The following is a 12,289-nucleotide window of genomic DNA, read 5'->3' as shown; positions in this document are numbered from 1 at the left end:
CACATTCAGCCCTCCAAATGAGGAAGTGACCAACTTCCAAAATAAAAGACGACTTTAAAAAGAAGCAATGAAATGATATACTATAGGATGAATGTAAAACTAATGTTCTTCCATGTAAACTATCACATAATTCACAATAAAACATTTACCAAAAAGGACTAGCAAAGATAAGTAGTTCAAATATAAATCTAATTAAAAATAACTGATGAGAATTTAAAAAAAAAAGAAGCAAAATGTATCATAAAATCAATGATTTTATGACAATGATATTGGGTCTTTTTTCTTTCTTTCTTTCTCAAGAATCTATCTTGTAATATCTATTCCTCAAATTAGGTTCATATGCCAACCTAAACTAGCCAGAGTCCTAGATTTTTAAAAGACTGTGGGGTAACTTGTAAAGTGATTTTCCCCCCAGATAGAATTTGCATTTCCCCCAAATAGAAACACACCAAGGATTTGCATTAGCGTCCAATGACACTTCTTCCCCCAAAGAGCTACTGTACCAAGATGTTTGCTGCCTTTCCAAAATCCCCTGCTTCTTTATAGCTCAGAAATATGATGCAGCACACTCAAGAAACATTAACATTTTAAAAATAAACAAAAACGTCAAACAAAATGTATTGCTCATCAATTTGTTTTCAGTTTAACAGTAATTCTAACATCTGTATTAAAGAACAAAGAAACTGCAATTTAAAATCAATACATAATCATGTTTTATTTCTCTTATGTGCATGGTGGGCAAATGCCACATAAACTGAGAATGTGCTTTGAAATTTATAAGGAATGGTGCCAGAGTACCCCAGTGGCTATGTTATACCTTCGTCAACAGTTGAATACTTCTAAAGGTTGCACTAACCCTTTCAAATCATTAATCAATGGTTTACAGTGAGGGTCTTCCTAGGGTTGCTCAGCTCTGGTCAGAAATACAGTGGTTGTGGGAGGTACCCGGGTGAAGATGAGGAGTTAAGCATGTGAACTGTAGTTATTGTTAAGTGTCTTTGAGTTGGTTCCAACCCATAAAGACCCTGTATAGGATTTCCAAGGAGCACACTTGGTGAACTTGAACCACCAACCTTACATGTTCAAACTGACTTAGGTGGGCACTAAAGTTGGGTCAGACACCCATCAGGTATCTAAGGCTCACATCACTGAAACTCTGCTTCTTCATTTTCCTATCATTAACTCGCCAAATAAACATTATGAAGAAATAGATTTCTAAATAGACTTCCCCACAAACTTTCTGAAGCACCCTTGTATTTAGGGTCTTTTCAAGACATTATTTGGATCTAAATACAGGTCCACCGCCAAATTGGGGGAAAAAAGCAATTAAAAAATTATAATGCTGTATGAGTATAATATAGCTAATCAGATATTATTAATTATATAAACACCCAGAGTTAAATCCTAAAGAATCCAAAATTCAATAAACAAAACGTTGAATCAGTTGTTCTGAGAGATTCAAGGATCAAATTCTAGACACTTACGTTGTGAACAGTCACTGCCAATCCAACCTGGGAAACACTGGCAAGATCTATCAATGGGATTGCAGGTTCCATTGTTGGTGCAGGTGCAAATTCCTGCACAATTTTTCCCAAATCTGCCACTGGGACACACTGTGAATAAACTAGAGATTAATTACTCACAATCACATCCCATCTTACAGAACCTAAGACTCTAAAGACAGAAGGGACTTGGAAGGTCCCCAACCCAGCTGCTGATCTACTTGCCTCAGCACACCGGCATCCTTCATCTTGAATGGGCTCACTTTTGCAAATGTGTAAAGCCAAAGACCCTTATTAAAGCATCACAAATCATGAGACATCCTTACATTTCTAGCAATCTGACATCCTGGCTTCTCACTCAGGGAGTAAACATGCCTCTTCATATTGATTTTTCATTGGAGAATGTTTCCAATGAAAACTGAAAACTTGCACAGCTTAGAGAATAAAGACCTTTTGTTGGAGTGGTAAGCCAGCTTTTCTAAAGCTCAAAGTCATATTTTCAGAAGCTGCAGACACAGCACAACAGAAATTAGTGAGAGCCGGTCACTGAGAGCTCTGGGAAGTCTGAGGCAGACTCTATGGGGCTTGCTCATCCTCACCCATCTCCCCAAACTCATGTGCACCTCACCTTCATTGCAGAGAGCCCCAGTGAAGCCAGGCAAACAGTCACACAAGCCTGTGATATGGTGGCAGGGCCCACTGCTGTGCACACACTGAGGGCATGTCTGGCTGCAGCGATGCCCATAAACACCAGGGGAACAAACTGGAAAAGAATAGAAATCCAGTTATCCTTCCTGAAGTGCATTTCTTTCACATTCCCTATTGGGGTCTATTCAAAGTTTCCAGTGAGGCCTTCAATAGTTACATGTGAAAATTAACTGAAAAGAAAGATACTCAGAATTAAAATGTTCCAAGTATAAAATAACAATCACAAAAGAAACAAGGGAACCCTTTAGTAATGAAAAGACACCACTACATTGTGAATTCCTTGAGAACAAGTAAGTGCCTTTTTATTTCCCAGTTATGTCCCTAATTATCTCTAGGCTTGGCATAGATCAGGGGTTGGTTCAAAACAATATTGCTGAACAAATACATGAACGAATGAAAAACATTGTAAATAGTAACAAGTCCCAAATAGGAACTCTCGGACTATTTATTGAGCCTTCCTTTAAGAGTCTTTCCTGGCAAAAAATAGATCTACAGTCAGCGTTAACAGAGTTTTCCTGCTCAAAATGGCCCAGGTTAATGATGGCGATTCATCTTACATTTAATAAAAGATTTAGTAAAATCTGGTGGGTCATTTCATAACTCAAAAATTCTACTGAACAATGTCAACAGCTTCTACTTTTAACACTGCAGTCCTTTTTTGCCCCCATAGCACTGACTTTGAGACTCTTAGCAGGACCTGTAATTTGCCCCAAGGTTTGGCTGATGTTGACTTCTGGTAATTGAGGTAAGGCCAATGCCAAATTACTAAATAGAATACTTACGGGTCACTGGGTTTCTAGAACACCATTTGCAAGATTTAAGGAAGGACCAAAAAACATATTCTGATGGTGCCAATGGGGCAATGAAATCATTAATGAGAAGACTTGGTTAAAACCCCATCTGTCATATCACTGCTGAAGGTTAGATAAAGAATAAAGCTCATGGAGAGGTGCTATTGAGGTCAATTCTACAAAGGACAGGTGACCTATGACACTCCACTTTGTCCTCAATTGAAACAGAACATTACCATAGACGGCGTGATAGAACGGAGTTAATTCTGCATATGGCTCCCAGAGAAAGGGAAAGGGAAATGAGCGTCATGTAATGAGACACTTACTTCTCTGACAAGTAGTGCCTCTGAACCCTGGTGCACACTCACAGGTACCCTCGTCAGGGGAACACGAAGCTCCATTTTTGCAATAGCAGGGTTGGGAGCAATTGGGTCCCCAGCGTCCCTCGGCACACACGCTGTCACAGTGGACACCTGAAACAATACATGTGGAATAAGCCCCAGTGGGCACTTTGAGGATTCAAAGCCAGAAGCAATAACTAAGCTTACAGTATTAAATCTTGAGTTATAGGGTAGCAATGAGTGGAAGTGGGAAAAGGTTTAAAATCCAGTTGTCATTTCATGAAGACTAACAAACAACATCATCTACCCACAATGATGTTTGATGGAGTTAAGAAAGAGAGAAAAAATAGGTTTGTTAGATTGATTCTTCTTCTTTAGGAGGAAGGCACAGAGGGCGTTTTGCCTATTAAATGTAAAATTTATTAAACATTTATCAAAACACTGTCTCATGTAGCTCTTAGTGACTTCTCCACCCCTCTAGTCTTTGTCTTTACATTATTGTTCTTGTTAAGTGCCGTTGAGTTAGTTCTGACTCATAGTGACCCTGCATAGGGTTTCCAAGAAGCAGTTGGTGGGTTTGAACCATGAACCTTGCAGTTAGCAGTCCAGTGCTGATCCTACAGCACCACATCAGAATGTTCAAAGTGTAAACAAGCAAAAGGTGATTAAATTATTCTACATAAATAAAACTTTTTCTGGAGAAGAAAAAAAATTTAATCTTAAAACATTTTGATGATACAAGGGGGCTTCAAAAAATTCATGAAAAAAATGGAATGAAAAGATAATGGATTTTTTCCAGAAACTTTTTGAAGCTCCCTTGTATATTGTACAGGATAAAAACATATGTTAACATATGCCACTAAATTCCTCTTTAAAAATTTAATCTATCATTGGGCAGATACAGGCAAAATATCACAACCGACACAGACTAAGCTAATATTACTATAATGTTATGTGTAGGTGTTTAGCTCATCTTCGAAATGGAGATATTTTTTAATTAGCCATGAGTGAATAAACAGATGCACAAAAAATATAAAGAGAATCTAGGGTTGCAAAAAATGAAAATAAAGCCAGGCTTTGTTTGAGGTAAATCGAAGTCTCTTTGTTAACTCTGTATTTGAAATTCAATGAGAGCCTCTATCTTGTAAGAATTAATTCCTCACCACCCAAAGAAATACTCTCTTCATTGAAAGGTAATAAGAGTGAGTTATAATGGTGGTGAACTGGTGACTGCTGGCCTTAGACTAAATGAAAACATGGTAAGAACAAACATACACACACTCAAGGATTCCACAACACAACTGACACCCAGCATCAAGGATGCTGGGAACACCATGTTTTGTATTACGGTTCCTGCTTCTAAATCAATTAGGAAAAAAAAAAAGTTACCATGGTTTTAACACAGAAGCAACCCCAAACCATAACGTGGACATTGCTAATTGGTGCACAACCATTCCTACTGAACCGTAACTTCCACTTTTTACTGCTCCTTTTTCTCCTTCTGAAACTCTCCCACATGGTAAAGATCCTTAAGTAGGCATGAAAGCATGCATACCTCATTGTGTCTGACTCACACAGACAATGAACTGTTATTTCAGCTTGGACCACTGGCTAAAGAAAGGAGATCAAGCCTGTAATGAAGCCAATGGAGGTTTAAATGTTCTCCATAGAATAAAACAAGGAATTTGAGCTTACAATATTTTGTGTGCATTTTCTCCCCCTTGAGTTTACAAAATAGATATATTATATTTTTCTTTAAAATTTTCTTTTGAAAACTGAGAATTTCAAATTCTAAACTCCCTAAGTATGATTATATTAGCCACAGAGTCTTATCTGGTGTTTTTACCCACTATACTACTGGCGCAGTGCTGTAGATTAAACACTGGACTACGAACTACAAGGTCAGCAATTCAAAAATGCCAGCTGCTTTTTGAAAACCCTATACAGGGTCACTATGAGTCAGAATTGACTTGCTGGCACTTTACAACAACAACACTATTCCTAGGCCACTAGATCCCCATCTGTTTGTTGGTGTGTCATACTATGGTGCCTTAAGTGTTGCTATGATACTAGAAGCTATGCCACTGATATTTCAAATACCAGCAGAGTCACCCATGGTGGACAGCTGTTAGTGGAACTTGCAGACTAAGATGGACTAGGAAAAAGAAATGTCTGGTGGTCTACTGATGAAAATTAACCAATGAGAATCCTATGGATCACAGATCATTATCTGAGCTTTTGACTCACTTATTTTGGATCCATCCTTAGAAGGAACTGTTCACTGCATAAAGACATCATGTTTGGTCAAGTGGAGTGGCAGCAAGAGTGAAGGGAACCTTTGATTGACACAAAAACTTTAACAATGGACTCAAACATTCCAATGGTCATGATGATGTCACAGGACCAGGCAATATTTTGTTGTTACACATGGGTCACCATGAATTGGAACTGACTTGATAGCAACTAGCAATAATACTAGACAGAAGCATTAAACATTATTGAGCAGAAACCTGATCTGAGAGTATTAAGGAGAGTAACCTACAACAGGCTTCACTTTGTATTCAAATTCAGATCCGGAGTCCTGGGATGCAGAATGAGGACTCCTTTTAAATAGCAGCCAAGAGGAGACTCTGGCCACCCTGGGCATTTTGATCTGGAGCCATTCAAGCAAATGCCAGTCAAGACTTGGAAGATACAGAGGTTGACTAATTATCTGAATAATCTAATCATCATCCTAAAAATTTGTTCTGATTTTTGACACTCTTTTGTGGGGTAAGGGCTTAGCAGGGGCAAGATCGCTATTTATGAGTTTATCTGCTCCTTGCCAAATTTCTTCTTCACCTTAGACTTGATAAATGCAGTTAAGATGGAATGGAGCACACTTTAGGTCGCAAAGCATACTCTGCTTTCTTACATTATAGGTTGTAATGATTTATGTATGACTTAGTACATTCTCAATCAAAGCATATTAAGAACAATGACACCAGGAGAGATTGGCAAATCTGAATAAAGGGATCCTTCATTTCCTATCCAATTTCTCTTACCTTAACAGTTTGTCCTGCTGGTTAGCATAGCCATCAGTCATCATCAACCTTATCAAGGTAATTTTGATATAAGTAATAAGACCTATGATACAGCAAGGGGATGCATTGCAAAGAAAAACTTGTTTTTAATTTCCAGAAAATCATAAGAAATTCTAGTGGTCATCTGTCAAACCTCCTTTCTCCAATTTTGTAAGCATATTTCAACAGAACCAAGATTACTTCTAAACAAATAACTTCTATTTAAGGGTTGCAGAGAAGTCTTATCTTTGAATGAAAATGATAAAATTTCCACTCACCACCCAGCCACCACCAAAGGGAGAGCTTTTCTTTTTCTCTATCATCAATAAAAATGAGTCGTCATTTTGTGGACATTAATGTTTGACTTATTTGAAGACAAATATAAATTATGTCTTGGCCAGGGGATAACTCTAGATAAAAGTAGAAAGCTTTCTTGGAAAGCTTTCTTTTTCTTGCTGTGCTCTCTTCTATTGCTACGCTTCCTCTTTCAGATACTTTGTGTCTGTCTTCCTCTTATCTTCCCCTTCGTCTTATAGTCAGCACAGGATGATACCTTCTCTTGAGAATATGAATATTTTAATAGAGTAGCATACATATGTTTTAAGAGTCTAAGGAAAAAAATCTCTAATTGTGGAATTTCAGACAGTGATATTCCTGGAAGGAGTACTGAATAAGTGTGTCTCTAGGTCATACTAGGTATATGGCTGCTGATATGATCGTGGTGTAAGGTCAACCCTGAAGTGAAACTTCCTCTAACATAAGGAGTCATAGCTGTTTTAAGCATGTATGTGTGTGTGTGTTTAATCCCGTTTCCATTAATCTCATCCTATTCTTGGCCAACTTCACGAGCTCTGAAAGACATCTTTTGCTTCCTTGTTAGTGAAAAAAAAAAAAAAAAGAATTCAACTCAACAATTTTTAAGTAGAATAGGGATATAATTAAATTTATGTTTTCTAAGAGGGCAGAAGACATTTGATGTAGATGAACTCAGAAGACAGAAGACCCATAGTTAAAAGTTCCAAGTACTGTGGTGGGCTGTCAGCCCTGCTGAAGACTATACTAGGGAAATGTTGTCTAATAGGGATAACTCTAGGGTGACAGGAACACCAAACTCTGTCCTGGTCAGGGAAGGAGATAACTTGGGAAGGTGACCAAGGTTCCAGGCTAATGGAACAGTGGATTCCAAGCTTAGAGTTCTAAAGAAATATATGAATATCCTTCAGCAATTTATATGCATTGGGTTTTGTAATTCCTGAAAGATATATATATCAGGGGCTGAAAGCAGTGGGAGGTGTCTGAGTCACTGGGCAGTGGCCCTGCCATGCAGTGGACTTTGAGCTTCCTCTTGGTGATGTTATTCTTGCTAAGTGTCATCAAGTCAGTTCCTGCTGGCAGCAACCCTGTATAGGGTTTCCAAGGAGCAGCTGGTGAGTTTGAACTACCAACACTTTTAGTTAGATTATGTTGTGCAAATTGATCTTGATGCTTCCCAAGAGTACAGTCCTGAGGTCCCAGGCCCAGCAACTCTCTAGGTATTTGGTTATGGCTAAGAAGTTTTCATAATTTTGTCCGCTGCTCTCTGTATGCTCTACTATACTTATGGGTATATTTACAGAATATGTAAATATTGTTGTTTATTGCCAACAAGTTGGTTCCTACTCATAGCAACCCCGTATAGGGTTTCCAAGAAGTAAATGGTGGGTTTGAACTGCCGACCTTAGCATCATACTAGTACTCCATATGTAAATACATATGTACAAATATCTGCTGTCAAGACAAAAGAAGACACTGGGAGGAACACAAGAGTTAAAAGCAGTAGAGGTAAATACTATTAAATACCAATCCTGTAATAACAACCTATAAGTACATGCATGGGGCTCAGGTGTGGTGTTGTGGGTTAGTGCGCCAGACTGCAAAGGCCATTTGAACTGCAAGGTCGGTGGTTCAAGCTCACCAGCTGCTCCTCGGAAACCCTATACAGGGTCGCTATGAGTCAGAATTGACTCGACCGCACTTAACAACAACAACAAGAAGTACATGCATAGGTAGATTTGCAAGCTAAACAAATATGGAAAGGAGAATGGGACTAAACTCTCGAATATATTTAGGTTCGACAGAGGCTATTTCAACATATTTGTTTTGTGTATGTACACTGGTGACCTTTCCCTGGCTGGGGGTAGAAATGTCTACCTTGTTTGATTTTGAGAAAATATACTTTTATGAGATCAGGTCTATGTTTTTTAATGTCAGTCTAGATTTTAATAGAGTGATAGAAGAGTTATGAGACTACTTAAGGAAATTCATTTGGAAAGTTTACCAAAGAATAGCTAAAGACCTTAATACTAATTACTTCAGGAAATAGCTTCCTAAACTATTGGAAGGAAAGAGTAAAATGGGAAGAGAGTATCTTTAAATGTGCAGCAATCCCTGGTTCAATGGAAGCATTTTTTCCCCTGATAAATGTTCTAATGCTGATAAGGAGAGCTGTCAGGGACTGTTTTTGCCAGGGCTTAGGACAAAGAGCTCTTTGATAGCCTTCATAAGTTGCTAGGCAATGGCTGAATGATCGTGATAAACTTCAGCTAAGCAGCTCTAGAGAAAGCTTCGTGCATTTAATGCCTGATGCATTATGCCAGTGGCCTCAATGGGAAATCAGCATTCACTAGGCATTTGTGATTGCATGAATGCAGTGTATAAATCATCTGGGTGTCATTATTTCCCCTCTCACAGATATAACCCAAACTCCTGGTCCAGATTAATTGTTTATACTCCTTATGCTAGTATTGCAATATTTAGGGAGTGGATGAAGGCAAATAAATGATTCTGATTCAATGTTTTCGTCCTGGGTAACAAATTATTAAGCATATATTAGAGGAAAGAGAAAGATTTATTAGTAATAATTGGATACGATGATTATAGGAGAGAAGAGTTCATCATAATGTCCTAACACTTTTTCTGCTTTTCTAATCTTCTACCCAACAAAGAGGCTTCATACTGTTGTGTACAAACTCAAATCAGTGGTGTATCCATGTCTGTTTTGGGTGTCTACCATGACAGGATGTGAGCTTGTGCAGTTTGGGATCTGGCATCACTTTTTCTTGGTGTTCCCAGTATCCGCACATTATGATCGCACAGAAGGAGACACTCAATAAATAGTTGTTAAATGAAATCTTTCTGTTTGAATGTATGAATTTTGTTGTTGTTAGGTGTCTTAGAGTCCATTCTGACTTATAGTTTCCTTATGCACAACAGAACCGAACACTGCATGGTCCTGCGCCATCCTCACAATTGTTACACTGAGCCCACTGATGCTACCACTGTGCCAATCCATCTCATTGGGGGGGGGGGGGGGTCTCTCTCTTTTTTTTTTTTTTGCTGACCCCTCTACATTACCAAGCATGAGGTCCTTCTCCAGGGACTGGTATCTCCTGCTAACATGTCTGAAGTATGTGACATGAAGTCTGGTCATCCTAGCTTCTGAAGAGCATAATAGCTGTCTATGGATTTTAGAGGTCTACAAAGAATGAGTCTGCTTTAAACAAATCTTCATACGTCATGCAAATCAGAGATGTTTGCATTTGCAGCTGCAAAATAAATAAATAAATAAATATCAGAGAGTATGGCCTATTTTAGTCCAGTCACTAATAAAAGCAAAAAGAACAGACTCTAGGCTGATTGAGAGATCTGGTAATTTTTAGGTCTTTTTCTGCAACTTTCTTTTCAGGAAACAAGCCCCACCTCCATTCTCACTTTAGAGGCCCAACAAGCTGCTGTCATCTGACGCCCTTCCCCCAAGACCACACAGACAGACAGACACATATGTGCTTACGTCAAGTATGCACTGTATATTTCTCAAAACTCCAAAGTGTCAGCTGAGTTATTTGCATTTATAGATGATGCAGCAATTAAATGTTAATTAAGCTCATTTGCTCTAAAGTATTACCTCCCTTTTATAAGGGTGGATTACCCAATAAGCAAAATAAGTACAGGCTTACTTGTGTTTAATTACTAATCTGTAATGTGAAACTGTTCACCTCAGATTAATAAGTAAGCACAAGTAAGTCTGTGCTTATCATGCTTACTGGGTACTCAGTCCCTGTCAGTAACTGTAAATTGGAAAAGAGGCTTTGATTCTATAGGAAGGTGCTCTTGGGCTGGGAGACCGACAGATGACAGCCATACTTGTAAGCAGAACCTTTGATGTGATGAAAAACCATGAAATTGTTCACTACTGATTAGTAAATAGGCATAAGTAAGCCTGTGCTTACCTTCCTCACTAGCTGTCACATGACAAAAAGGAAAGCATGTATCCCCTCATTATAATAATTGAGGCATCAGTAAGCCCAAAGAGAAATCACCTTGGAGTGGAGCAGTCCCTGAAATAGCAGTTCAATTAGCTGGTAAAATCCCATCTGTCTCTGGTAGCTTGGGAAGAAGGACTGTACCTTTTGGAATAGGGTTGGGGCAACACCTGGACTAAATCTGCCTGCTGGGAAAAATGGAGAAACACAACTCTTCTCATAGATGTGCCTGCACACCTCCTTCCAATGCGCCACTTCCCGGTCAGACTCAGGTAGGCACCTCACCTTTCCTCGTACTCTCCTTTACCTTCCTTACTTTCACGCCATGCCTAATATTCCATCTTCCTTCTCCAAGACACATAGAGGTATATTTGGCATTCTAATCTAGTTTTCATGAGCTTAGTATTTAACTTTCTAAATTTTAATATCAATGCATTCTGAAGCCTCTTCTATTCTTACGCCAATGGCAATAATGCATTTGTCAAAGAAACATTCCACTGGTTCCCACCCTCTTCAGTGACTAGGGAAACAAGGCATAGCTGAGGCCAGTCTACAAATTTCTGTCACCCATAAAACACCAGAATAAGTTTAACATTGAAAACCAAGTAAGGTTGTGCCCTACCACTCATCTGTCAGTTTGCTGTACTGGGGTGGCTTGTGTGTTACTGTGATTCTCAAAGCTATGCCATTGGTATTTTAAAAACCAGTAGGGTCACCCATGGTAGACAGGTTTCAGCTGAGCTTCCAGACAAAGACAGACTAGGAAGAAGAAGAAATGAACTACTTCTGAATATTTATTCACTGAAAACCTTAAGAATAGCAGTGGAACACTATCAGCACCAGTATACTAAATATTGAAAACTGATGACGAGCACAAGAATGATGTCAAAGACAGTGTAAGAAAATGAGCCCCTCAGGTTGGAAGACACTCAAAATATGACTGGAGAAGAGCTGCCTCCTACAAGTAGAGGTGATGGTGATGATGTGAATGGAGAAAAGCCATCTGGACCTTCATTTGCTGAAGGGACACAACTAAAACTGAAGAGAAACAGCTGTAAACATCCATTAATAATCAAAACATGGAATGTATGAAGTATGAAACTGGAAATTGTCAAAAATAAAATGGAACACATAAACATCAATATCCTAGGCACTAGTGAGTTGAAATGGACTGGTATTGGCCATTTAGAATCTAAAAGAACACATGAATCACTATGCTGAAAATGACAAATTGAAGAGGAATGGCGTAGCATTCATCATCAAAAAGAAAGTATGAAGATCTGTCTTGAAATACAATACTGTCTGTGATAGGCTAATATCCCTAAGACTACAAGGAAGACCAGTTAATACCACTATTATTCAAATTTACACATCAACCACTAAAGACAGTGATAATGAAGTTGAAGAATTCTACCAACTTCTTCAATTGAGCAAACATTCATTCATGTGTTTTTCAGATTCAAGATACACTGATAATTACTGTGTTTGGAATGCAAAGGTTGAAAACAAAGAGGAAGGATCAGTCATTGGAAAACATGGCCTTGGTGACAGAAATGATGCTGGAGATACCATGAGAGAATTTTG

The 12,289-nt window shown here is 38.6% G+C and overlaps 1 protein-coding gene across 1 annotated transcript in view; it reads right to left on the bottom strand.

Annotated features, from left to right (window-relative positions):
• The window catches only part of MEGF10 (multiple EGF-like-domains 10), a 190,810-nt gene that overhangs the window by 22,650 nt on the left and 155,871 nt on the right, over nucleotides 1-12,289 (bottom strand). The window contains exons 13-15 of the mRNA XM_006870686.1: nucleotides 3,328-3,474; nucleotides 2,131-2,265; nucleotides 1,485-1,613 (exon numbers count right to left, since the gene is read on the bottom strand). Coding sequence (XP_006870748.1) covers nucleotides 1,485-1,613; nucleotides 2,131-2,265; nucleotides 3,328-3,474 — 411 coding nt within the window. The remainder of the gene's footprint in view (nucleotides 1-1,484; nucleotides 1,614-2,130; nucleotides 2,266-3,327; nucleotides 3,475-12,289) is intronic.

This window comes from Chrysochloris asiatica, unplaced genomic scaffold (assembly GCF_000296735.1).
Source record: "Chrysochloris asiatica unplaced genomic scaffold, ChrAsi1.0 scaffold00147, whole genome shotgun sequence".
Taxonomy (NCBI): Eukaryota; Metazoa; Chordata; class Mammalia; order Afrosoricida; family Chrysochloridae; genus Chrysochloris; species Chrysochloris asiatica.
This window is presented reverse-complemented; position numbering and strand designations above follow the sequence as displayed.